The sequence below is a fragment of the Leguminivora glycinivorella genome, chromosome 9 (assembly GCF_023078275.1).
Source record: "Leguminivora glycinivorella isolate SPB_JAAS2020 chromosome 9, LegGlyc_1.1, whole genome shotgun sequence".
NCBI classification, from domain to species: domain Eukaryota; kingdom Metazoa; phylum Arthropoda; class Insecta; order Lepidoptera; family Tortricidae; genus Leguminivora; species Leguminivora glycinivorella.
The window spans coordinates 573,341-600,831 of NC_062979.1; the positions used below are offsets into that span (position 1 = coordinate 573,341).

General features: G+C 37.3%; 1 protein-coding gene across 1 annotated transcript in view; it reads left to right on the plus strand.

Moving 5' to 3' along the window:
- The window catches only part of LOC125229322, a 476,654-nt gene that overhangs the window by 153,265 nt on the left and 295,898 nt on the right, over positions 1–27,491 (plus strand). Inside the window, exon 3 of the mRNA XM_048134130.1 lies at positions 14,593–14,928. Within this exon, the coding sequence (XP_047990087.1) occupies positions 14,621–14,928 (308 nt within the window). The 5' untranslated portion in view covers positions 14,593–14,620. The remainder of the gene's footprint in view (positions 1–14,592; positions 14,929–27,491) is intronic.

The following is a 27,491-nucleotide window of genomic DNA, read 5'->3' on the forward strand; positions in this document are numbered from 1 at the left end:
CATACTTTTACATAAATAGATATTTACAATAAATATTTTAAATATTACATATCACTACATAGTATAAAACAAAGTCACTTTTTTTGTCCCTATGTCCCTATGTCCCTTTGTATGCTTAAATCTTTGAAACTACGCAACGGATTTTGATGCGGTTTTTTTTTAATAGATAGAGTGATTCAAGAGGAAGGTTTATATGTATAATAACATCCATAAAATAGTGGAGAAGTACTGTTATTTTTGAGGTTTCTAATGTGATGTCGTAAATAATTACATGCGGGTAGATTATATTTATTTGTCTACCCCGAACATTTATATTTGTGTTGTTTACATCTCCGGTGACATTTTGCTGGGACGTCAGTCTTCCGCGACCACGGCCAGTGCAACCTGGCCGAAACGTTGGGAAAAAAGGTAAAAATAATGTTAATTAATCGCATTCGACCTGTATGTGACTTTAAATATGTGTACAAAGTGCGAGAACTTAGTGTTATCTTGATAAGGGATAGGGATAGCGATAGGGATAGCGATATCACTACATAGTATAAAACAAAGTCACTTTCTCTGTCCCTATGTCCCTTTGTATGCTTAAATATTTGAAACTACGCAACGGATTTTGATGCGGTTTTTTTTTAATAGATAGAGTGATTCAAGAGGAAGGTTTATATGTATAATAACATCCATTAAATAGTGGAGAAGTACTGTTATTTTTGAGGTTTCTAATGTGATGTCGTAAATAATTACATGCGGGTAGATTATATTTATTATGCTTGAAGATTACGTTTGCGATAAGTATAAGCAAAATGTAAAAAAATTATAAGGGATAATAGAAAAAAGTACTTTTTACCCACCGATCATATAGTATCGAAATACGGGCTATGTGGGATGTTTATAAAGGTTTCCCCAGCGTATATAGAATTACCTACGCTGTGGTCGATGTGTAATATTTCTACAATCATTGCAAGCAAAAGTATTAGGTATGTGCAATCGAAATAATCGCAGATAAATATACCAGAGAAACCTAAGGATCCAAATGAAAATCTTAATGAATACTTTTATTACGCGGGCGAAGCCGCGGGTAAAAGCTAGTAATACATACAATGAAATACATATAATATTGATGGATTTTATTCGAATTCTTGTTTTAGCAAGTGCTTGCGTAACAAACGCTTAAATGAAAACTTACTTGGAGCTTGTCTGATATACAAAGGGAGTGAATTCCAAAGGCGACTAGCCTGAACGGCGAAAGAATTTGTCATAAAGCCAGTGCGATGCGGAGGTATGGTTAGTTTGAGAGTGCGGGATGTACGCAACTCGCATCCCAGGCGAGGAGCATCAAATGAGAATTTACTGTTTAGGTATCCAGGAGCAGAAGGCTCGAACAGGATGGAATATAGAATACAGAGGATTCGGAAAGATCTTCGGCGACGTATAGAAAGCCAATGGAGCTTCTTACGGTAAAAAGAGACATGATCGTATTTACGAAGTCCGAATATAAATCTGATGCAATTATTTAGGAGACGGTCTAATTTGTTGAGTGATTCTTGAGTGATATTGGTAGTGCACACATCCCCATAATCAATTATTGGTAACACTAAGGATTGCACTAGCATCTTTTTCGTATTAACAGGCAAAAAGTTTTTAAATCTATAGAGGGTTCTAAGTGTTCCTATAACTTTGCGATTTACGTCAGACAGCTGACCAAGCCAGGAAAGGTTGGCATCAAAAACTAGACCAAGATTCTTGACTCTACTGCTCAGTGGTATTACCGCGTCTTCGAAAGTAACCGGAGCGACAGATACGGAGCTTAACCTAGACAGTTGCTGTTGGCTACCCAAAATTATGGCTTGGCATTTAGCAGGATTGACGGAAATACCAAAGCAAGCAGACCACTCAGCAATGTAATCTAAGTCGGCGTTTATTAATGAGATGGCTGTATTCACATCATCCACATTAGCCTGAGCGTACAACTGGAGGTCGTCTGCATATAAATGGTAAGAGCTTTGAATCTCGGCGGTAATAAGATTTATAAAGATAGAAAATAGGAAGGGCGAGAGAATACCGCCTTGAGGTACACCAGCACTCAGTTCAGACCAGTCAGAAAACGAGTGGCCGGCACGGACAGCCTGGATTCGATTGGACAGATATGAGAAAAACCACCTGGTCGCATCTGAAGAAACCCGAAAATGTTTGAGAGTAGCCAAAAGTAGGTCATGGTCTACCGCATTAAAAGCATTGGAGAAGTCTATCAGCACCAGCACCGTAACTTTGGAAGATTCCATGCCGAACCTAATGTCCTCGGATATCTTAAGTAGCGCAGTGGTAGTGCTGTGTCCACTTCGAAAACCAGACTGCAGCGGTGAAAGTAGGCTGTTACCGTAAATAAATTTTGAGATCTGTTTATGGGCTGCCGCCTCTAAAATTTTGGACAGAAATGGAAGAATAGATATTGGACGAAAGTGGTTGAGTGAAATCGGATTATTAATTTTGGGCAGTGGAATAATAAAGGCTTTCCGCCAGCACGATGGGAACAGACCTGTTAGTAAGGAAGTATTGACTATATCAGCAATAATTGGTAAGATGATATCCTGAATGTGTATAATCATTAGACGACTAATATTATCATGACCAACGGCTTTAGATTTAATCGATAATATGATTTTGCGGAGGTCTTCAGTGGTGACGGGAGAAAAGGTAAACGGAACAACATCCGGAGAAGTTAAAGAGGCAATGAGAGATAAAGTTTTAAATTTGATTACAGGATTAAGAGTTGATGTTTTAGAGAAATGCATGTTTAACTCGTTTAATGAGAAAGGAGAAGAATCTATTTCAGGTTTGATTTGACCAATCCCAAGCGACCTCAAGAATTTCCAAGTGTCAGCCAGGGATGAGTTCGTAACATTTTCGTGGATATATCGACGTTTCGCAGCCCTTACCATTTGGTTACAGCGGTTTCTGGCAGTTTTAAAAAGATCCCAGTTACCATCGTTCCGATCCTTCTTGTACCTACGAAACGCTCTGTCCCGCCTAGACATTGCCATCCGGACATCCCTAGTGATCCAAGGAGCAGGCGGCCGCTTTAGCTTCACTGCACGAACCGGCGCATGCGCATCAAACAGCTTTAAGAGAGTGGAATTGAAATTGGTGACTTTGTCATCAACTGTTGCTGCATTAAGCGTGGCATCCCAGTCAGCCGAAGCAGCGTCCCGCTTTAAAAGGTTTATATCAAGCCGGGCAAAGCTTCGCATGTGTACGACTACCGGCTTTTGTTTGGGTGGTTTGATTTTATAAGTCATGAAAATCAAATCGTGACGTGAAAAGCCCGGTGCAAGAAGTTAGCCAGAGTTTACAACGTTATCTGGTGATGATGTCAGGATCACGTCCAGCCATGTATCAGGGGAGTCAGAATTCCGGTGTGTAGCCTTCAAAGGTACTAAGGAGAAGTCTGCCGCTTCAACGATGGACCTTAGTTTCCATGACCTAGATGTGTGCTTCAGCAAGTCTGTATTAAAGTCCCCCATGATTATATGATGTGCGCACTCCACACCTATATCAGACAGAAGGTCTTCAAGTTGTGCAAAATAGTCAAGGGAGGGTGGACAGTACCTATATCACGCCCAGAATTAAGCTCACACCATGTAACTGTATTTGTATAATTAATGCTTCCATTGTACTGGGAGAGGGAGACGACTTAATAATTTTGTAGGGAATGTCTGTGCGCAGATATATAGCTACTCCGCCGCCCCGCTTATTGGTCCGGTCATTTCGGAACAGGACAAATCCAGGAAGGCTGCAAGAAGTCGAAGGGACATTGGGTTTGAGCCAGCTTTCGCTAACGAGAATCGCATGAGCATCGCACGAAGAGAAAGTATCTAAGAAATCAGAAAAGTGACTGCAGATGCTCTGTGCATTAACGTGGCAAACTTTGAAGAAATTAGGATGCTTTTGGAATTCACGCCTTATCAATGATCCAAGAGTACACGGTTCAATCAGCTCATCGGTCGAAATAAATGAAGTGGATAAGTCGCAAGCAGAGTAAAAAGATTCATCGGTTCCATCATCAATAGACATATGTAAATAAAATATGTATAATTATAATAATAATATATATATATATATCAAATAATAAAAACTAAATTTCTATTAAACTAAGATACGGGCCTGTTTAGCCCGCCGGTCGACCAAACATTACACAAATATTTACAGACATACTGGTAACACTGTGTATGCAGACACCAGATATTCTAGAGACAGCAGTAAAATAATTAAACAAATATTTAAGAACTACAGTGGTACAAAATATAACAAAGTTAACAATCATCACAAAATATTAACAAACTACGTAAAATGGAACGTATTCGAAAGTTGACACCACTCAGTTGTCTAATCTGTAGCTGTCAATCATTGAACTGTCATCTGACTGAACTTGTTGACCGATATTTTATTTTATAAATTAATTATGGTGTCGGTACAAAGAGAAAACTGTCAAAGAACTCTAAATAATTACGGGTACACAGTGAAACAAACTAGAAATGCGAAATTGCAACCAAGACTACTTAAAAAGATACTCATTTCAGTCTCTTGGGGTAGCGTGATGATGACTCCGCCGGTTTGGTTGACTTTGGCTTATCACTGCAAGTGTCTGCGGCCACCTCTGACACTGAGGCTTCCGCGGAGGGCCCTTCTGTCGAAACTTGAGCCGAAGATGGGTGCTCGCTGATCAGCTTCTTTAACTTCTCGGCCGTGATCACGCGATGCGTCTTACCGTTACATTTTACAAATATGGTACCATCCCAAGTCCAGACACTACGAATACCGAAATGTCCTCGAGCATCGAGAAAGACTGCCTGGCGTTGCCGAGTCAAGAACTCGGACATTACAATGCGGGAGCCCTTTAGTGCTGTCTTCTTTCTCCAGAGTACATCTTTGAATGCCACATCTGTGCAGCGCACCAAAATAGAGCGTGATCGACCTGAAATCGCTGGTCCAAGCCTATGGCAGACAGAAAACGATGAAGAGGACGCCTCAGCAAGCTGCAAGTTGTCTCGGCAAACAGCAGCAACCACCTCGGCAACATTTTCACCGCTGGTCTCCGGAATGCCTGCTAGCAGTAGATATTTTCGACGATGCCGCATTTCTTGGTTATCTACTGTGTTGTTGATTGCCTCAATCTGCTGCCTGATGGCGCTAAGCACCAATGAAGTTGTCTCTTTGAATATCTGCAGCTCAGTTTTTAAGGATGCAATAGTATCACTCCCCGGAGAGGCGTTCTGTAGTGTTGCTTCAAATTGAGCAAACCTCTGTGACATTAAGGCTTCGAGGGAGCTCTGTTTCTTCGAAATAGCCTCCAGTGAACTCATCTTTTGTGTATTGCTACCAAAGTGCAAAGTCCAAAATGTTGTGCTGTATGGTCGCCGGCAGGTACTACTTTTTCTAATCACTTGGTCATCAATAAAATTTGCCCACAAAATATGTTTTTAGCTTCACTTATTTATAAACTTAGAGCCAAAAAGATTTCAATTTCGTATAAAAATACTAATAAATACGTATTTACTTAAAAACAGCTGCTTGTCACTTTTTTTAGCACCTACCCTCTCTCTAATTATGAGTCAAAACTCTGATCAAAAACTGATGAAATGCCTAAACTTAAACTTAGACAGGGTAGTAAGTATACAGCGTGTGTATTCCATACGGGCGAATATCCTAATAACGATTAGTATCGGACCTAAGCAGCCTAACTGCATGGTATTTTTTTTAATAGACGAGTTTTTTTTCCACATCAATTAGCGTACCTACCTAATCGTCATTATGACGTGACATTTATGTCATGTCAAATAAGTTGGGCGGTGTAGATTGCCGCTTGGTCAGAGTTAGAAAATTAATTACTCTTAATAAATTACACTTTTTGACAAAATGATTATCCTATACGATTCGTATGATCAGATACTATAACTGGATACATTATTCGCCCGTATGGACGCCACACGCTGTATTTCTCGACTTAGCCTTTAAAGGCAGTAGGTATAAGCTATGTGGACTAATGAATTTGATTGGTGGATTTCAAATCGCGTATCACATCATATCATCCACGTATCACAACATTACACAGCTCTGGTGGAAAAACACCCTTAAGCTCGATGGTGATTTATCTAATCACGGTAAGGTAAGGGCATGCATTTATTTGTGTGATGAACACAAAGATATTTGTTCCTGTCATGGATGTTTCCTATGTATATAAGTATGTATTTATCTATATAAGTAAGTGTATCGTCGCCTAGCACCCATAGTACAAGCTTTGCTTAGTTTGGGGTTAGGTTGTTCTGTGTATACACAGATAGAAAATATCTCTTCAACCAAAGAAACCTATTTGAACCAAGAGATATCCAGTTTCCCATATCAGGAAGATTTTAATTACTTGATATAAAACATAAAATGTCTCGATGTTTATTACTTGCACTAACCATTTTATATCTTAACATGATTAGCAAAACAATCTTTTTTTAAAAACTTAATCATTTATTCCAAGAGCGTAAACGTTTTGTTCAGTGATAATTATTACTCAGAAGCAAATCAGCAAGTTCTTAAAAACAAGTATAATATTTCTTGGTTCTAAGTAATAAAATTGTTGTATTAAGAGTTATGACGGTTTTCGGTTAAGAGTTATGCATAATTAAAGTAAAAGTTAATGTTTCTTGGGGTGAAACAATTAGTTACTTACACCAAATATATACATTTTTCATTTTAAAAGTTCTGACGGTATTAGATGAAGATTTACATGTTTGAAGTTAGATTTAATGTTTCTTGGGGTGAAACAGTAAGTATCTTAAACCAAATATACTTACTTCTTGGATGTAATTTATCTTATTTCATTTAAAATATATAATTTCTTGAAATGAAATTTTATATTTCTTAGATTGAGTAAATAATGTTTGTAGCGGGGGTGCGCGCGGGGAGAGAAGGGAAAGCCGAAATGACGTGAGAGGTGTGTATTATGTTCAATAACCCGTACGTTACAAGCTAACTCACTCAGCATAACTCAGAACGAAGACGAGTTCCCCAGCCAGTTAGAGAGAGAGAGAGAACTGGAGCGGAAGTACGTTTAGGATAGTCCTCAATAATAGCGCGTAGTTCCCAGAGGGAAGCAGGGGGCTATTATGTCGGAATTTGTATTCCTATGATTCGATACATATCAAGTTCCAACCGGCGAGCCTAACCAAATCGGGAAAAATCTTAACACCGCGATGTACGAATTCTATGGGCTGGGGTCAGCGCCATCTAGCGGGTTTTTTGGTAACTAAACCGGTGTCGCCGCTCGGCGCGCGAACTAAATCTTGAAGCAAAACTTTGTTATTTTTCGATCTAAACGTGTTGATTCTCAAATGGAACTTGTAGGCATTAAATCAAGAATTTGTGATATGAAGCCAAGAATGTAATAAATCTTGACCTAAGTCCGTGTTGATTTTTTATTTAAAACCTGCTCGAATTATGAATGAAGTCTATAAGCATCAAACCAAGAATTATTATAATCAAGCCAAGATTGTTCTAAATCTTGAAGTAAAACCTTGATATTTTTTGATTTGAACTTGTTGATTCTCAAATGGAGCTTGTAGACATTAAATCAAGAATTTGTGACACAAAGCCAAGAACTTAATAAATCTTGACATAAATCTGTGTTTATTTTTGTTTTAAGTTATTCTGGAACTTTGAATGGAGTTGCAAAGCATCAAATCAAGAACTATTAAAATCAAGCCAAGATTGAACTAAATCTTGACGTAAAACCGTGTATTTTTTTTATTTAAACTTTTATGTCTTGACTGTAGAACGTAGAAGTTAAATTAAGAAATTATGATTTCCTATTAAAAACGCAGAATTCTTGTAGTTAAATTGTGGTGAATCTTCTTTTAACAGGTTTTTATTTTTGCTTTGATAAAGGTTACTTGAACCAAAGACGTTTTTTAAGAACTAGCATATTCATACTAAAACGGTGTAATATTTTGTTGCAAATAAATACTTCTTTGATTCAAATCTGTCCTATTTGTACCAAATGTATATAAAGTTACGACTGAACAATTTTGATTCTTCTTTGAAAAGGGAATATCCCTTTAGGTTAAGACCATGTTATTAGATGAAGAATTATATTATTCCTTTTAAATAACAGTGTTTGAGAGAGTTTTCCGTCTTAAATTAAAATATCTTTTCTATCTGTGTAAGGTGTCCCCAAATATTTTTATTTTTATTTTATTTATTTAACCTCCATGAACAATGGTGTGTACTACTCTCTTTTACAGATCTTCCTCTGATCTAGAAAGTATTACAAAAGGGCGATAACCACATACCAATTAGGTCATTTTACTCGTTTATAATATAAAGCCCTTTATTCACCGATATGTTGAGCTCTCACAGCCCCTTCATTTGTCCTAATTTGCGTGTGCCCTTTGCCCCGTTTATTTATGAACGCGGAATTAAAAGTCCTTATTAACAGGTATGTTAAGCCCGGTGCCCGTGCTGTTTCCCCTTTCGGAGAGTTCGACTAATTTGTTAATACTGGCGTGTCGGCGTTACTGTTACGTTTTGTCGCAGTGTCAAAAACCAGTATTTTAACTAGAGATTTTAAGTTTGTTCTTTTTTAGGGTTCCGTAGTCAACTAGGAACCCTTATAGTTTCGCCATGTCTGTCTGTCCGTCCGTCCGTCCGTCCGTCCGTCCGTCCGTCCGTCCGTCCGTCCGCGGATAATCTCAGTAACCGTTAGCACTAGAAAGCTAAAATTTGGTACCAATATGTATATGAATCACGCCGACAAAGTGCAAAAATAAAAAATGGAAAAAAAATTTTTATTAGGGTACCCCCCCTACATGTAAAGTAGGAGCTGAAATTTTTTTTCATTCCAACCCTAACGTGTGATATATTGTTGGATAGGTATTTAAAAATGAATAAGGGTTTGCTAAGATCGTTTTTTGGTAGTATTTGGTAGTATTATGTCGGTAGTTTGGTAGTATTATGTCATTTTTTTTGGTAGTATTATGTCGTTTTGTAAATTTTCGGAAATAATCGCTCCTAAAGGAAAAAAAAGTGCGTCCCCCCCCCTCTAACTTTTGAATCATATGTTTAAAAAATATGAAAAAAATCACAAAAGTAGAACTTTATAAAGACTTTCTAGGAAAATTGTTTTGAACTTGATAGGTTCAGTAGTTTTTGAGAAAAATACGGAAAACTACGGAACCCTACACTGAGCGTGGCCCGACACGCTCTTGGCCGGTTTTTATTGTGAAGTTCAAAGTATTATACCTATATTGAACTTTAGACTCTGCCAGGATGTAGCAAATTACTTTAAAGTTCTAAAATAATTACATATTAAATAAGTGCAACGCATAAGTGGCTCCCCTGTTGTTGCTTATGTCCATGGGCGGCGATGACTGCTTACCATCAGGCGGCTCGTCTGCTCGTTTGCTGCCTATTTCATAAAAAAAAACATTTTAAATCAAAGCAATAACGCAATCGCTTCTACATTCTTAAAAGGCTGTAAATGCATAAAACTTATTTTTTTATTCGTCGAACTCACAAATTGGTAAATTAATGTGCGGACAAATCATTATTTCAGCTTATTAGATTGAAGTTCAAAAATAATATTATCATCTTCCGTTTTCGATTTTCATGATAGAAATAAGACTATTATTAGATTATTATTAAACTTATTGTATATTTGCATCTATACTTGTATATTTATAGCAAATAAATTATATGACTATAGTAAGAAACGTCGGAAATCATGAGTCTTGAATTAAGCTTGAAGTTCGTAAGTTTGAATTTAATTGGGTACCACAATTATACAATTTCCAATGTGTAATGCAGTAACACATATCTAAGTGTTAACTTATTTATAACAGAGGTAAATTAAATATTGATAGACGTAGGTATGCCTACGCCTGCCCTCAACTTTGACAAAATGTCAACAATGAAATGTTAGCATACTGTTTACATTATTTTAGCTACATTTCAGTGAATTATTTATGTCACGCTGCCCGTAATAGGTTTCTGGGTAATTTTGCCGCTTAATATATTGTTGGCACGTCACACTTCAGGCTGTAGAGGGGTTAACACATCTTCATTCTATTTTCAACTCTATGCATATTGTTTAATATTCAAAATTCCATACAGTATATATTGATTAGATTGTTTAATAGGGTTAGAAAGGTGAAATGTGACGGAATGTTATTGTCGGTTACGTCGTTTTGTTAATTTGTAGAAAACAGATTTAAGGGATGATTATCATTGGGGACTGTCAATTATTTTCAAGGTTACTTTATTGATATTGTCTCACAGAAATAATTGCCGAGTGAAAAATATTGCAGTCTGTTTGGAAAGAGCAGATTTGTACCTATAGTAAGGGCACGTGGACATATAATAATTATGATTTGAGTGAGTATGGTACAGCTGGATGAAACTAGTTCATAGGACCGTTTAGAATATAGGCCTATGCTCAGCATTGGGCGACGTAGGGCTGATATGATGATGATAAAAAAAGATGATGATGATGAATTAGGGATCCTTAACATTCTAATCTAATGACTTTTTCTTTCCACACAAAACCACAGAATATATAATAGTACAAGTACAGAAGGCCCACTGCTTTGATGTTCACGAAATGCCGCCTTTTAAATGCCTACAAAATCCTAACAAAGAAACGAGCCGCACGTGCGCAGCGTCGGACGATAGGGTTGCCTATGGATTAAAACGAATTAATACTCAGATAAAATGTTATACTATTATATTCCAGTTTTGGGTACTTTCTGGGTATATATACAGTATTTATATATTTTTGTGTAAGTCCCAACATCACAAGCCTTATTGAACTTTTCTGTGGGACTTAATCAATAGTAAATCTGTGTAATATTGTCCTATTTTAATCATGATGTCTATTTAACTAAGCATTATTACTATTATTAGCCATTCCCACGTGAACATCGCATATAAAACTTTAAAAAAAAACTCGCAACGTAAAGTAACAATAGAAAGTGTGAACGTGCATTCTATGAAAACGCGCGCCACCCCTGATTAGGCCGCGAACTCGCGGCCGCCAGCATGTACTTGTAGCGCGGCGATAGAAACGCGAAGTGAGCCGCCCCTGACAAAACTCTACAAAGTTTTAATTTAGTCTAGAAAAAGTAGCTTATCTCTGGTGTTCATATTTTAGATTCAATGGAAATTTCCATAAAAATAAATGTAACTACAATCCAGTGTTAAGAACGTTGACAGCTCTAGCAGAAAAGCCGCCTTAACCGGATTATGAACGCGCGAGGATATCCGGTTTTCGTTCATACACTTTAAGCAGATTTATATTTGCTAAACCCACTCCAGCAACACTTTTTAATTTTACTCTTTTCACTTTTTCAGTTTGTCCATTTCATATTTAATGTTCTTAGGTAGTTTATTTATTTTAAAATGTTTGCATATCAAAGACGAAGGAGGCGTAGACTTAATGCCTTATGGCAATCTCTATCAGTCGACCATTGAGCTTCATAGAAAGTATCACTGTTCTCGTGTTTTCTTTCCTTAACTCAACGCTTTCCATCAGGCGGACCGTATACCTGTTTGCTACCGACGTGGTATAAAAAAATATATACATGCGAGTACTAAGTATCATTTTGAAAGACGATCGCTAGGTGGTTAGGTGGTTGGAAAAAAGATGACATGCAAAAGGCAGTTGTTGTGAACACATAGTCCATCGGTTCAGTTCCAAGTATGTTTTGCTTCCTGAAATCCTGTTTAAAAAGAATGATGTGAATCTAGCAGAATTACCAGTTGCTTCGCCCGAAAGAGTGGGGCATATAACTGAGCCAGGACCCTTTTGTTTTTGCTGCAACGCACACAGCAAACCCACCCACATTTTAATGTATGCTATTGTTGTTTTTTCTGTAGTGTTAGTACTTTTTATTGTTTATTTTTGTTTTAATTGTTTAATTTGGTGTGTATTGTAGCAAACAAATAAATGATTATCTTATCTTATCTTATCTTAATGATAAAGATTGATATAGGTAATACTAAACTGTAAGCATGTCCTCGCCCTAACCTAGCTAGGGAAACGGCCAGAACAAAACAATGAAAACTGTGGAGCCAGGTGAATCAGACAAAGAGATTTGAGACAATGCCGCAGGAAAATCTGGCCGAGTTTTCAAACAATATTAGTTTTATTTATTACACAGCTGAGCTATGGGTCCATTAGTAAAACCCTGCCAAACTTACTTTGCACAATCTTACACAGGTTCAATGACAAATGCATTCTGGCTGAAAGGTGCCGTCTTTCAGAAGTTTGGATGAGGAGTGTCTTTTCAAAAGGGCTTATTTCCACTTTGTACTTTTTTTGGGAAATCGAGAAAAACATAATTCAACGGTATTGATTTTGAAATTAATATTTAAGTTGCAAAATTGTAATATTGTAAGTTGACGTTAATGCTATGATTACACCAAACGTAACATGTGTACCTAAATAAATATGTAATTACCATATGTTTTTGAATTAAGCACTTTTGATGCGAACTTTTGGGAATTAAGCCCTTTTGTTGTGGCCTTGTAGCGTAAATGTTATTATTTTAAAAAAGTTTTATTTTATTTTTGGATTTTGTATTAAGTTAGTTGATATCAATGTTGTTGTACTACATACATTGGTTTAACCACATAAATAATCATTACACATTTTTCAAAATGTGTTCTAAACTTTGATGTTACCCTTTTTTTTTAAAGATCAAGGCGAGACTTTTTGAGCTTTAATCTCAAAACAACACGTAATTTTCTATACTAAAAAGAACTGCATTCATAGTTAAAAAAAAAAGAAAAAATGGAAATAAGCCCTTTTGAAAAGACACTCCTCGGATATAAACTGAATACGACTCAAGAACAGTCGATTCAATGGAGTTCACTGTTCTAAACTTCTGACGCCTGAACAATATTTGTTATTTTCGATTTTTAAATATCATCATGTTTTTGATCGCGTCGGGTGTTTTTGAAAAAGGAACAAAAACAACACTATTCGCAAAAAGCGGAAGGCAGGCCCGACTATTTTGGAACGCCATGCGGTTGGATGCTTAAAAAAGTTAAAATAACTCATAGTTCTCATTATGTGCTAGTAACAACAGCTCCATTCTAACTTAGATACGTCAAATATGCATACATGGATCGGATATGTCAGTGTGCATATTGTTTATAAACAAACGTCATTTTAGACCCGGACACACTCGATCAGTATCGTATCTAGAGCTTATATTTATAGTAACTTAAAGTTCGAATCGGGTAGACAGATACTAAGGTGTAAAAGGCTACAGAATTGGTGCACGAAAATGTCGAGCACTTTAATACCTGCAATGTCGCAACACCGGTAAATGTCACTTGCAAGGAACCTGCGATATTGCTTTATATTCTGTGTAATGTTTACATTTAAAATTTTCATTACTTCATTGTTCGGTGTAAAGTCAAATGTAAACATATAGGTACAAACTATCCTTTACCTCTTCTGTTTACCTATCTGTAACAAATTTTACCTAAATTTATCAGTTTTTTAAAGCGTGTAGCTGAAGATAAACACGTCAGACAGACTAAGGACCGCTGTCATTTTGAATAGCCCCTTAAAAATAACCCTTTGTAGATTTCGTTAAATCCGTTTTATTAGACCCATACTCTCAGCTAAGCCTTCTTTATAACAATTTATAAGGATGTCGTCAAAATGAACCCAAACAAAACTTCCCCATAATCCTTTCCCCATCCGTCTTCCGTAAGCGTTCCATTTTCAGATTGCACAATCGTATCACAAGGAGTCCTAATCCGCGTTTTATCGAAAAAACGGGCCAAATAAACAAAACTCTATGGAAAAACCGCCATTCTCATTCATATTTCGAACACCCATTTTCACAAACTGCTCCTTTCCTAAACCACTACAAGCGAAAATCAACCATAACATTTTAGTCATACAGTCGAACTTCAAACGCTAGTTGTAAATAAATATGAGTTTTGAAAAGTAAGTGCTCGGTTCCAGCGATTACGTTTTTTTTTGCGGCAATTTGGCGTCGGCCGGACTTTTTGCTGCCAGCTTTAATCGGTGTTGCCATTTCAAAGGGAGCTCGTTGCGTTCTCTTTTTGAATTCGTGTCGTATGCAGTTTGACGGTTGTTTGATGGAAATATTTTTAGACTTAAATGTAAAAAACTGTTCGAAAATATATTTGTGCAGGTCCAGAATTTTTTTGTGGGATCGTTCTAAAAAAATAAATTGTTATACGCTGATGGTGCATGAAGTCTGTAATTCGATCTCAACATGTATTGTATGCCAAGCAGAGCTCTATAGGGTCGGATAAGAACGCTTTTCTAGTCTGACCTACAATTTGTTCGTAGGCTTTCCTACGTATGCTCATTGTTTTTGATTTTTTATCATTTATTTACTAATCTTGTGTATCTTTTGCATAAAATTATCTAGCTTTTATTGACTTGCCTTTATGTCTAATATCTTTATCCATAATAGGGATATTTGCACAGAATGTTTGTGTCAAACTATAATAGGTATGTACTTGCAATTATATAGCGATATAACATTAACCTATTTTCTTTATTTGCAGCACTCACAATGCCGCGATGACGTGAACAATGCTGCTGCAACAGGCCTCCCCGTCGCCTGGACCCAGCGGCACCAGCTCCCCCCACCCCTCGCCACGGCCCAGTCTGCCCCGCTCCCCGCTGAGCGATGCGAGCCCGCGCGCCAGCCCGAAGTTTGCAAGCCCCACGTTGGGCGCCAAGTTTGGCAGTCCCACGTTGGGCGCCAGTCCTAAGTTTGGGAGCCCGAAGCTTAAGCGGACGGCGGTTGAGGATGAAGCGGCGTTGGAGAGGATACAGACGGAGCTGAAGGAGGGGTGGAGCGTACACACCGGGAGGGAGGGGAGACTGTATTATTGCAAGTAAGTGATTTATATTATTTGGCCTTATTCTGAACAATATACAGAGTAAAATAAAAAGACCATTGAAACTCCCACGTTGGGCGCCAAGTTTGGGAGCCCGAAGTTTACACAAGGGCTCAGCATTACAGCAAAAAGCACTAAAAAGTGAGTTAACAAATTAAGGTACTCAGTTAATTTCTCAATTCAACCATCCAACAAGGATTTAAGTTCTGCGTCATATTGTTAACGAATTCCGCTGACTCAGGTACGGGCACTACCTACGTCGAGTCTAGACTCGTAATTGTTCTCGGCTGCATTGTATGCTTCAAGCATGTTCTTAATTCCCTGCACGAAAGTACAGCGAGTTTTGAAGCTCGTAACTTCAGGCTTAAATTACTTAAGTAGGAAAGTGTTCAGTTTACTAATATGATTTTATTAAAAGCTTCAATTTATATGTTTACGTACAGTTAAGATATTGACATTGGGAAAAATAAAGGTACTGGTAAAGCGTCTCTGGATTATTCGAAAACAGATAGCAATATATATTGTATTTTACCCACAAGAGTGCAAAGTGATTTCATTACAAATGCTAACTTGATGTCTTACGAGTAAGCTGGCTGGTGGATTTAATCTTTGAATGATGATTAATCAGATATTTAATAAAATGATGGTTAGTTTTGATTTAGTTCCATGTTTTTCAGTTAGCATTTATTCGTGTTGGTGCGGTAAAAATTTTGTATTTGACTCGGGGGCAAAATTTATTTACCGTACTTGCCTTAGAACCCTTGCAACGCTCAAGATTCCATATTTTGAACCATTTGCTTCCACTTCCCCGATCCTTGACGTCGTCTTCGGACACTTTGCACTCAGCCATGTATTTTACCACTACGTCCCTCCATTTTGTTTTCGGTCTACCTCTGCCTCTTTTTTTCTTACCTATGAAAAGATTTCCAAACGACACCACAACATTAAATATAAACTTATTTAACATAAAATAATTACCATTAGGTACTTAAATCACCCTTTAAAGCTATTGAGAGTTTCAGAATGAATATCAAGCTACTAACATTTCTATGGAATCCTTTGAATACAAATGATACCTCTCCATTTGGTTAGATTTGTACAATTTTAGAATATCTGGGGGGTTTTATTAAGCTCGGTATGAATACCGGATATGCGTATTGTCAGGCGGATAAACCGGAAGCGGGTATATTGCCCATCGTTACGGCTTTTCAAATTGCGAATGTAGAAAATGAAAATGGGGAGGTTGGTTAACTTTACTTTTGTGTATAATACGACTGCTGATTAGGGTGGTTGTTTTGAAAATACAATCTATGTTTCCCATTTATAAATTGGAATAAAGGAATACAATGGGAATCTAAAGAGTATTTTTATTACAGGAACGGCATTAAATTGTGTTTTTCTCTCGTGATATATTTTTAAATCGACCTTGTTTTCATGGGACAAAATATTCATTAAGTATATGAAATAACTTTCCTATATCAATACCTTAAATCTTGTTACTAACAAACTTCGTATAGGGACTATAAGGTATAGATAGGCTTTGCTGGATTATCCATGGCATTAGTTATTCTCGTGAGCTGCGGCGATTTCCTGCCCTAACCCTTTACATTATTCATTCGCAGGTAGTTTCTATAACTCTTTGATAAACATCTTAGATACCGAAAATGATTTCTAAATTTTGTAGCTAAAGGACTCATATAATCATGTCTGAAGATCTTGACATATTATGTATACATTTTAACTAGCTGTAGGCCTAGCACATGATGGCCGCGGGAGTATGTCGCCGCGAGATAGATGACACGTCTTTGTCTAATTGTATTAATGACAGAAGGACAGGTAGTCTATCTCGCGGCGACATACTCTCGCGGCCATCATGTGCTAGGCCTGCAGAAACGTCTGCTTAACGATGCTAAATTTTAATGCATTTTAAAGTGAGTGATGATTACCAATAGCAGTGACGGTTAGTAGGAAGAAGCAGGCTATCGGAAATCGGAAAATCTTCTTTGACTGTAAAATCGCAGCACGACACTTTATTATCAAGGTTGTGTACTAGTACTAGAGCTTTCTTTCATTACAGTCTTATAATACCGGTGATTTTAAAAAGACTAATTATCAAGACGAGGACGCGTATAGAGAATTCTTTCAACATAATGTCAAAGAAATCAAAGCTATTTGATTTTTTACAACTTTACATCAGTTATCATTACAGCATGAAATATGGAAGTTATGGAACACACAGACTACATACTTACTTAGTTGGTTAAGCGACCCAAAGTGAATCTTGGGCTCCAACACTATACTCTGTACTTTTAGGTATACTTAAGAAACGTAAACAAATAATATGTACATTTTCAGGTAGGTAGCTACAATTTCAATTTTTGTCGGTTAACCAACCGAATACCAAAACCAAGCTGATCTGTCACTGATCGAGTTGTTTTTAACCTTTTTATGGGTCCTGTGCATAAACATTTCATAGGGACTGAGTTCACACTTTTTTGTCGTACTAAATTGAACCTTATCACCAGGGTGGCTAGCCGAATGGCACAATCGCTCACGAAACGCTCACGAAACGAAGCGCTAGTAGATATCTATCTCTATCGCGCTTGCGTATTGGCGCGACAGAGCCAGCGGCGTATGGGCCTGGCCACATGGGCGCGTTGCGGCGACGCACCGCAAAAATTCTGCGTTGCGTTGCCGCGCCGCCAGTTTTTGCGGCAGGAAATCGGCGGCGCGGCACCGCGACGCAAGAACTCGCGGTGCGTCGACGCACCGCAACAACTCGCGGCGCGGCACCGCAACGCAGAATATTTGCGGCGCGTCGCCGCGCCGCCAAAACTGGCGGTGCGTCGCCGCGCCTCGATAACTATACACACTACACAGTGCAGAACTTCACGATCAGTCTTTATCCAGACATGGATCCCATTACGCGCATTCTGCTCTTGCTCGTATTTCGGAGGCGCTTAAAAAAAAGGAGACGAAAAGAAGATGCTGGGTCAACCCATATATATATATATAAAATGAATAATGACGGAACTCATTTTGAAAGGAAATATGCGGCATTAAAGACAAGTGAAGTGAAGTTCAAAGAATATTTCAGAATGACAATAGCAAGTTTCGAAGAACTGGTCTTTAAAATCTCACCTCGAATAAAAAAACAATATATATTTAGAAAACCTGTCGGACCTCTGGAGATGCTGAGATTAACTAAATATGCCGAATACCGAATATTTACCGAATATTCGGCCCATCTCTAATGTGGACAAAGGACGAAAGGACAGCCTTATAGACAGCAGGCAGGCAATTATGGTCGCGCGATAAATGATAAAAATATCAGGCCGTCCCTATCGCACTATTTGTAAGTGCGATAGGGACTAGGGACGGCCCGATGTTTTAGTCAGGGACCAAACGACCTCTTTTACAAAAAGTCGTCTACATCTCTTCTAAATACCTAAAACAGGTATGGATGTGTTCCTCGTTATCTCCAGATTACGAATTGACCTGTTTTAGTTTATGGAGGGGGGGACGGGTTGAGAAAAAGGGGGGAGAAATATGGCGGCCGACCATCATAGATATTTATTCACATCTCGAGTCCTATGCCACCAATCTGTTCGTGCAAGGTGTCGTTTGAAAGCTTATTAAACCTACTTTAATTGTTTTTAAATAACTATACTCATAAAAGTAACCGATTACGAAATATTTGAAAATATGTGTTTTTTTATCGCGCATGATTTGCACAAGTACTAGAAAAAATGCGTCTAACTCAATAAACAATAACTTTACCGCAATTGATGTTATTATAAAATTTTTGCGTCTATTCATGCTCTTTCTAAAAATATAAGTTTCATTGGTATATGATAATATATAACCATGTAAAATATTACGAATTTGGTTTAGCAGGAGTCACTCTGCCCGGTCGCAGAAATGGGCGCTGACCGTAGTAAAGTATTCAATATTTTTGAGGTCCTATTTTACGGATCCATATGCGAGAGGTATCGTTTCAAAGCTAATTAAACCTACTATATTTTTTTATAAATAACTATAATCATAAAGGTAGCTGTTTAGCAGTGGCGGCGCGTGAATATATTTGGAAGGCAACACAGAGCAAAAAATAAAAACCGGCCAAGAGCGTGTCGGGTCACGCTCAGTGTAGGGTTCCGTAGTTTTCCGTATTTTTCTCAAAAACTACTGAACCTATCAAGTTCAAAATAATCTTCCTAGAAAGTCTTTATAAAGTTCTACTTTTATGAATTTTTTCTTATTTTTTAAACATATGGTTCAAAAGTTAGACCCCCCCCCCTCTAACTACCTTTGTTTTTCCTTTAGGAGCGATTATTTCCGAAAATATTAATATTATCAAAAAACGATCTTAGTAAACCCTTATTTATTTTTAAATACCTATCCAACAATATATCACACGTTGGGGTTGGAATGAAAAAAATATCAGCCCCCACTTTACATGTAGGGGGGGGGGGTACCTTAATAAAACATTTTTTTCCATTTTTTTTTTGCACTTTGTTGGCGTGATTGATATACATATTGGTATCAAATTTCAGCTTTCTAGTGGCTACGGTTACTGAGATTATCCGCGGACGGACGGACGGACGGACGGACAGACAGACATGGCAAAACTATAAGGGTTCCTAGTTGACTACGGAACCCTAAAAAACGCAACCTACCTTAAAATTAGGTACCTTAGGCGCCTATGCAAGTGCATTTATCATACAGTCCGCTATGAAAGCGCTTAAAAAAGCCATCTCTCCGCTTATAACTTATATTTAACTCTGGACGATCACGGCCTCGCGTGACAATACATTTCTTTATTTCGAATGTTTGCGTCGAAAAACGTGTTGATTCATTTAGTAAGTAATCTATTATACAACAGTCAAAATGAATTAACACTGCCATTACTAAACAAACCAAAGAAAGTCCTAACTATCTCTTAAAAACAGGTATAGTATCTAACCTTGAAACTCTGGCTTGCACTGTCACTAAAACACGACACCGAAACACTCCAAATTATTTAAATTTCACTGATATATTGCACGTAATGAGCAAGTTAATAAAAAAAACTGAGAGAATAACACAAAACATTTGAAAGCACACGAAGCCTCGGTAACAAGCGGGACGCAAGTGTTGTAGTGATATTATTCCATTTTCACCCACGAATTTAAAAACCTTTTCATACAAACAAAGCATATCTGATGAAGAAACGTTCATTATCACATTACTAAACTTAAATTAAATAAGATTCTCGGTTTTTTAATAGAAACTATCAATATTTAAAGGCTTTTATTTAAAACAAATATATGTGCGATAACAAAACACAATAAAATTTTACCCATTAATACATTTATAATTTTAGTATGGCAATATTTAGCATGCAATTATTACACCGTAATATCAATCTTATTTGTTTCTCTCGAAGCTTTAAATTCAAATGAACAAGTGCGAGCCATCGAATGTTGTGCGCTTGGCTGTCTATGTGTTCCCAAATGGCGGTCACCCTTCTCTGTCATCTCAATCCTGCTATGAGTAGAGTAAAAGAGATAGTTGCGCCCAAATTACGTACATAGGAGTTCGCGATAGGCAAACACTCACACGCGCGGACTTTGTGAATGTGTATGTGCGTGTTTTCAAATATAAACCTTATAACGTATTGTTTACGGTTTGTATTCAAATGAATAACTCGATAAGAAGCCGAGTTGCTTTGGAGTTTAGTTGAGCGGGCTGTTTTTATCAGCGTGTGCGTGATTTTTGTATCTGTGTGGAGTGACCATGAATGAATATGAAAGCTTAGGCATAAGTAGCTTCACTTTGCGTTCGCGCGCCCGATAATTTTAGGTACATATTTGAATTTAAGCAAATGGTGTTATTATTTGTGAGGCAGTACGTAATGTTTTAATTATAACTATTATAAGTATATTTTTTTATTTCAATGGTGGTTCGTAACTTTGGTATTTGTTGCGGAACATCTAGGGCAACTCGGTGGGAATTGGATTGTATGAGCGCGCCGCCACTGCTGTTTAGAAAATATTTGAAAATATGTGTTTTATAGACCATGAGTCGCACAAGTACCTCCTGGTAAAAAATGCTTCTTAATCAATAAACAACAACTTTTCCGGAATTGATGTTAGTATAAGATTTACGCGGAATTTCGTGCGCTTTCTAATAACATAAGTTTTATTGGTGTATGATATTATATAACCAAGTAATTACAAATATGGTTAAGTAGGGGCCACAGCGCCCGGCCACGTATGGATGCTGACCGTCGCCAAATTTTCTATATTTTTCAGATCCTATTTTATTTAACAGGAATCTTTTGAAAGCATATTATGCGTACTATCATTAGTTCTCAATAATTTTAGTTGTAACTGTACTGTAGTAGCTAACAAAATATTTGAAAATATGCATTGGAACCGATGTGAGTAAAACATGCTTCTAGCTCAATGAATTATATTTTTTCCGCAATTGATATAATAACAAAATAAATGGCGAAATGTATGACCTTTTCAAATAATAAGTTTTGTCAGTATTGCATAAACAATTAATGTTAATTTATCCATCATACTAACTGCGCACCGTCATATACATGGATGACCATTTTCGTTGCCGTTTTCATAATTTTTAAGATTGTATCTTGGTGCATGACCAATAAACAATAACTTTACCGCAAATAATGTTACGATAAGATTTACTGGACATTTCATATGCTTTCTAAAAATATAAGTTTTATTGATGTATGATATTATACAACCAAGTAATTACGAATTTGGTTTAGCAGGTGTCACTGCACCCCCGTGACGTAAATAGGTGCTAACCGTCGCCTAATTTTATGTATTTCTCAGATCCTATTTTAGCGATCAATTTGTGAGAAGTATCATTTGAAAGCATATTATGCGTACTATCGTTACTTTTTAATAATTTTAGTCGTAATTGTAGAAGTTTACAAAATATTTGACAATATGTGTATTTTTACTGTATATGAATAGCATTCGCACTGATACGAGTGAAACAACATGCTTCTAGCTCAATAAATTTTATTTATCCGCAATTGATATAATAACGAAATGAACCGCAAAATGTATGGCCTTTACAAAAAATGAGTTTTGTTAGTTTTGCTTAAACAATTAATGTTAATTTGTCCACCATACCCACTGCGCACGGTCAATCGTCATATAAACGAATGTCCACCGCCGTTGCCTTAATTTTTTCATCATTTTACAGATTTTATTTTACTGATCAATTAAGTATATAAGTAAATTCAATACGTGATAGATTATATTTATTATGAATATACGATTAGTGAAATAAAATCTGAAAAATCATGAAAAAAGGCAACGACGGTGAACATTCATTTATATGATGGTGCGCAGTAGGTGAGCTGAACAAATTCAAATTAATTGTTTATGCAATACAAACCAAACTTATTTTTTGTGTAAGTCATACATTTTCCGTTTATTTTGTTATTATTTCAATTGCGGAAAACTATAATTTATTGAGCTAGAAGCGTGTCTTATCAATGCCAATGCTATTCATGCACAGTAAAATACACATATTACTAATCAAATATTTTGTAAACTTCTACAGTTTCGACTTGAGATATTAGAAATAAAGATAGTACGCATAATATGCTTTCAAATGATACCTCTCACAAATTTATCAGTGAAATAGGATCTGAGTAACGTAGAAAATTTGGCGACGGTCAGTCAGCACCCGATATCGTGACAGGGCGCAGTGACCCCTGCTAAACCAAATTCGTAATTACTTGGTCATATATTATCATACACCAATAAAACTTATATTTTTAGAAAGCGCATGAAATTTCGCGTAAATTTTATTATAACATTAATTGCGGTAAAGTTATGGTTTATTAAGTTAGAAGCATTTTTTATCTGTATATGTGCAACTCGTGCTCGAAAAAAAAACTCATGTTTTCAAATATTTTGTAAACAGCTACCTTTATAACTATAGTTATTCAAAAGTAATTATAGTAGGTATAATTTGCTTTCAAATGATACCTCTTACATATGGATCCGTATAATAACAACTTAAAAATATTGAATACTTTACTACGGTCAGCGCTCATTTTTATGCGACCGGCGGAGTGACCACTAGGAAACAAAATTCGTAATTTAATGGTTATATTATCACTTACCAATAAAACTTATCCATACTAATATTATAAATGCGAAAGTAACTCTGTCTGTCTGTCTGTCTGTCTGTCTGTCTGTTACGCTTTCCCGCTTAAACCACGCAGCCGATTTTGATGAAATTTGGAACAGACAATCTTTAGACCCTGAGACAAAACATAGGCTACTTTTTATTTCGAAAAAAAGGGATGAAGGGGTTGAAAAACAGGTTGAAAGTTTGTATGGGATTTCTTAATTTTAAATGATAAAACCATGAAACTTTATATTTTAGCACTTGATAAGAAATCATTAAACATATATTTAAAGTCACATACAGGTCGAACGCGATTAATTAACATTATTTTTACCTTTAAAATAAACATGGTGGGAAATAAACATTAACTAAAAGCGGGTAGATTATATTTATTTGTCTACCCCGAACATTTATATAAATTAATATCGGGTAGTTTTGTGTTGTTTACATCTCCGGTGACATTTTGCTGGGACGTCAGTCTTCCGCGACCACGGCCAGTGCAACCTGGCCGAAACGTTGGGAAAAAAGGTAAAAATAATGTTAATTAATCGCGTTCGACCTGTATGTGACTTTAAATATGTGTACAAAGCGCGAGAACTTAAAGTGTTATATCATTAAACATCTTGATAAGGGATAGGGATAGCGATAGGGATAGCGATAGGGATAGGGATAGCGATAGGGATAGGGATACGGATACGGATAATATGGGTATCGTTAGAGGGATACGGATAATCGGTCGGCGGTCTCTTACAATCAATGTGCTCTAAGACGATCGTTGTTTGCTTGCTTGAAGATTACGTTTGCGATAAGTATAAGCAAAATGTAAAAAATTGTAAGGGATAATAGAAAAAAGTACTTTTTACCCACCGATCATAGTGTCGAAATACGGGCTATGTGGGATGTTTATAAAGGTTTCCCCAGCGTATATAGAATTACCTACGCTGTGGTCGATGTGTAATATTTCTACAATCATTGCAAGCAAAAGTATTATGTGCAATCGAAATAATCGCAGATAAATTTATACCTACAGAGAAACCTAAGGATCCAAATGAAAATCTTAATGAATACTTTTATTACGCGGGCGAAGCCGCGGGTAAAAGCTAGTATTTTTATAAAGCTCATGAATAGTCGCGTAAATTTTACAATAACATCAATTGCGGTAACGTTATTGTTTATTGACTTAGAAGCATTTTTTACCAGTACTTGTGCGATTCATGCTCGATAAAAAACACATATTTTCAAATATTATGTAAACAGCTACCTTTAATACTATAGTTATGTATAAACAATTATAGTAGGTTTAATTATCTTTCAAATGATACCTCTCACATATGGATCCGTAAAATAAGACCTCAAAAATATTGAATACTTTACTACGGTCAGCGCCCGTTTATGCGACCTGGAGGATAACCCCTGTCAAACAAAATTCTTAATTACATGGTTATATATTATCATATACCAATGAAACTTATATTTTTAGAAAGAGCATGAATAGACGCGAAAATTTTATAATAACATCAATTGCGGTAAAGTTATTGTTTATTGAGTTAGACGCATTTTTTACTAGTACTTGTGCAATTCATGCGCAATAAAAAAAACACATATTTTCAAATATTTACTAAACGGTTACTTTTATGAGCATAGTTATTTGAAAACAATTAAAGTAGGTTTAATAAGCTTTCAAATGACACCTCGCACGAACAGATTGGTGCCATAGGACTCGAGATGTGAATAAATATCTATGATGGTCGGTCGCCATCTTTCCCCCCCCTTTTTCTCGACCCGTCCCCCCCTCCTTAAACTAAAACAGGTCAATTCGTAATCTGGAGAGAACGAGGAACATATCCATACCTGTTTTAGGTATTTAGAAGAGATGTCGACGAAAATCGTGAAGGAGACGACTTGTGGCCAAATTGGCTCTAGACTATTTTATCATTTATCGCGCGACCATGATTGCCATTTGCCCTGCAACTTCTTATTGCTATCGGTGTCGAGTACTTATCCAAGTTAGGTATCTATTTTAAATATGACGGTGTAATTGTGTGCAGTACAGTACCTACAAAAAAAATGGTACAGAAATTAAAAATAATTACAGTACGCTGAACCAAAATAATATATTACTTACAATACTATATATCATATCATTTTCCTCAGAGCATTTTTCCTGTCTTTGTATATGTCGCAGTAAGATAGATAAAGCCGTTATATAGTTATAACCCTAGGAATATAATTATACGTCGTAACATAGTTAAACGAAAGCGATTAATTGCTATCTTACTAGAAATATAACTATAATACGTTACTAGTTTAGTCATATAGTTATATGACTGGATTCAGTTTAGTGAAATGATTGTAGGCAGGAGTGCGGCGGTGCGGCGGAGGTATAGTTATAACCCTAGGGATATAATTATATGCCGTAACATAGCTTCCGGCATTTTTGGCATGCCGGACCCCCCGCCAGCTGTCGGCCGATAATATTTGTGTGTGTGCGTATATAATGTAGGTATACGTTTGTAGTGTAGTGTGCGTGACAAAAATGGCGTCTATTAAACAACTGCTGTTAATGATGAATTTCTGTTGAAAACAAAAAGATTGTAATTCATCGGTCCGAATTGCGGATACTAATTTTTTCATCTTTTAGTAGATATAGTTAAATGTAAAATTATAAGTATTTATTTTACTTGCCGCTCTTGAGTATTTTTATGCTCGTTATTTTAATTTTACAATAAAATATTTGAAATATAGTGCTTATAATTATTAAATATAAAACTTTTTAAAAATATTTTTTGATACAAAATCATACTTCATTGATTTGGAACAATGCGTTTTATCGGACCGACATCCGACACTATCGGAAGCGTTTATCGGATGTAGGATGTCGGTCCGACACCCGATATCGGATCGGATAATGTGAAAACGGCCTACACCGCTCAATGTGGCATTTGCACGATACAGCAACGTGCCGCGGCGGCCGGCCGTGTCGCAGTTGTTAGCTAAGCTACCCTCGTGTGCGTGCGTGATGACACGATTCGCTGGTTGTTCTTTTAGGTATTTAAGTACTTTTAGGTGTTTAAGTACTTTTAGGTATTTAAGACGCTACAGGAGCGAAAATGGAAAGGAAAGGGAGCCCTTTCAATTTGGGAATTTTAGTTAAATATACTAGTGTTATTAATAATAATTTCAAAGCGACCAAAGGAAAGTATACCGAAGGTGGGAGGAAACCGACCCTCGTGTGTCTGACGTGCGGCTGCCGGATGCTACTGCCATGTCTGATTTCTGGCGTAGCATCTGGTCGGTGCCCGTCGAACACACGGAGGGTGAGTGGATGACCGTTGTCGAACGCGAGTGCGAGAGCATCGAGCCTATGGGGGCTATCACCATCAGCCCCGACGACGTAAGTTGTGCTACCCGTACGGCCCAGAACTGGAAAAGTCCTGGACCGGACGGATTGCACAACTTCTGGCTAAAATGGTTTCGATGCTCGCACTCGCGTTTGGCAACGCAATTTCAACAAGCCCTCGATCTTGGTTCTCTCCCACCTTCCCTAACAACTGGTGTTACTTTCCTGCTCTATAAGTCCGGTAGTACCACGGAAGCAAAAAACTACAGACCCATCACGTGCTTGCCTACACTTTACAAGCTCCTTACATCCATTTTGAGAGCAAAAATTAACGCGCATATTGTCGCTAACAACATTCTGGCTCCCGCTCAAAATGGATGTAGGGTTGGGTCCCGTGGTACTAAAGAGCTCCTCCTCATAGACATGACCATCTGCCAATAAGTTCGGCGGAACAAGGGGGCCATTTCGGCCGCTTGGATTGACTATAAGAAGGCCTATGATTCGGTGCCTCATTCATGGCTGAGAAGGGTATTGGAGCTGTATAAACTTGATGCAGCTTTAATATCCTTCCTGGCTGCATGTATGAGGCAGTGGACCACAGTCCTTCGTCAACCAGGAGGCAGGGATGGCCCCCCCCTGGCCCGCAGGACTTCATAAGGATTGAGCGAGGAATATTCCAGGGTGACAGTTTGAGTCCATTATGGTTCTGCCTAGCTCTGAATCCCCTCAGCACGCTGCTGAAGGATTCTGGGCTAGGTTGCCGGCTTCGGAGAGAGGGTGAAGTCATCTCTCACCTTCTGTACATGGACGATCTCAAACTATTTGCACCGAACACCCAAGACCTGATGGTGCTATTGAAAACCACAGAAGTTTTCAGTACCGCCATCAGAATGGAGTTTGGTGTCGATAAGTGTGCGGTCATGCATGTGCAGCGGGGGAGGTTGTAAATTCAGAAAATTTACAACTTTCTGAGACGATGTCGTTCAGATCTATCTCTGAATCAGAAACCTATAAGTACCTTGGTATGTCACAGTCGTTGGGTATTGAGGATGTTGGC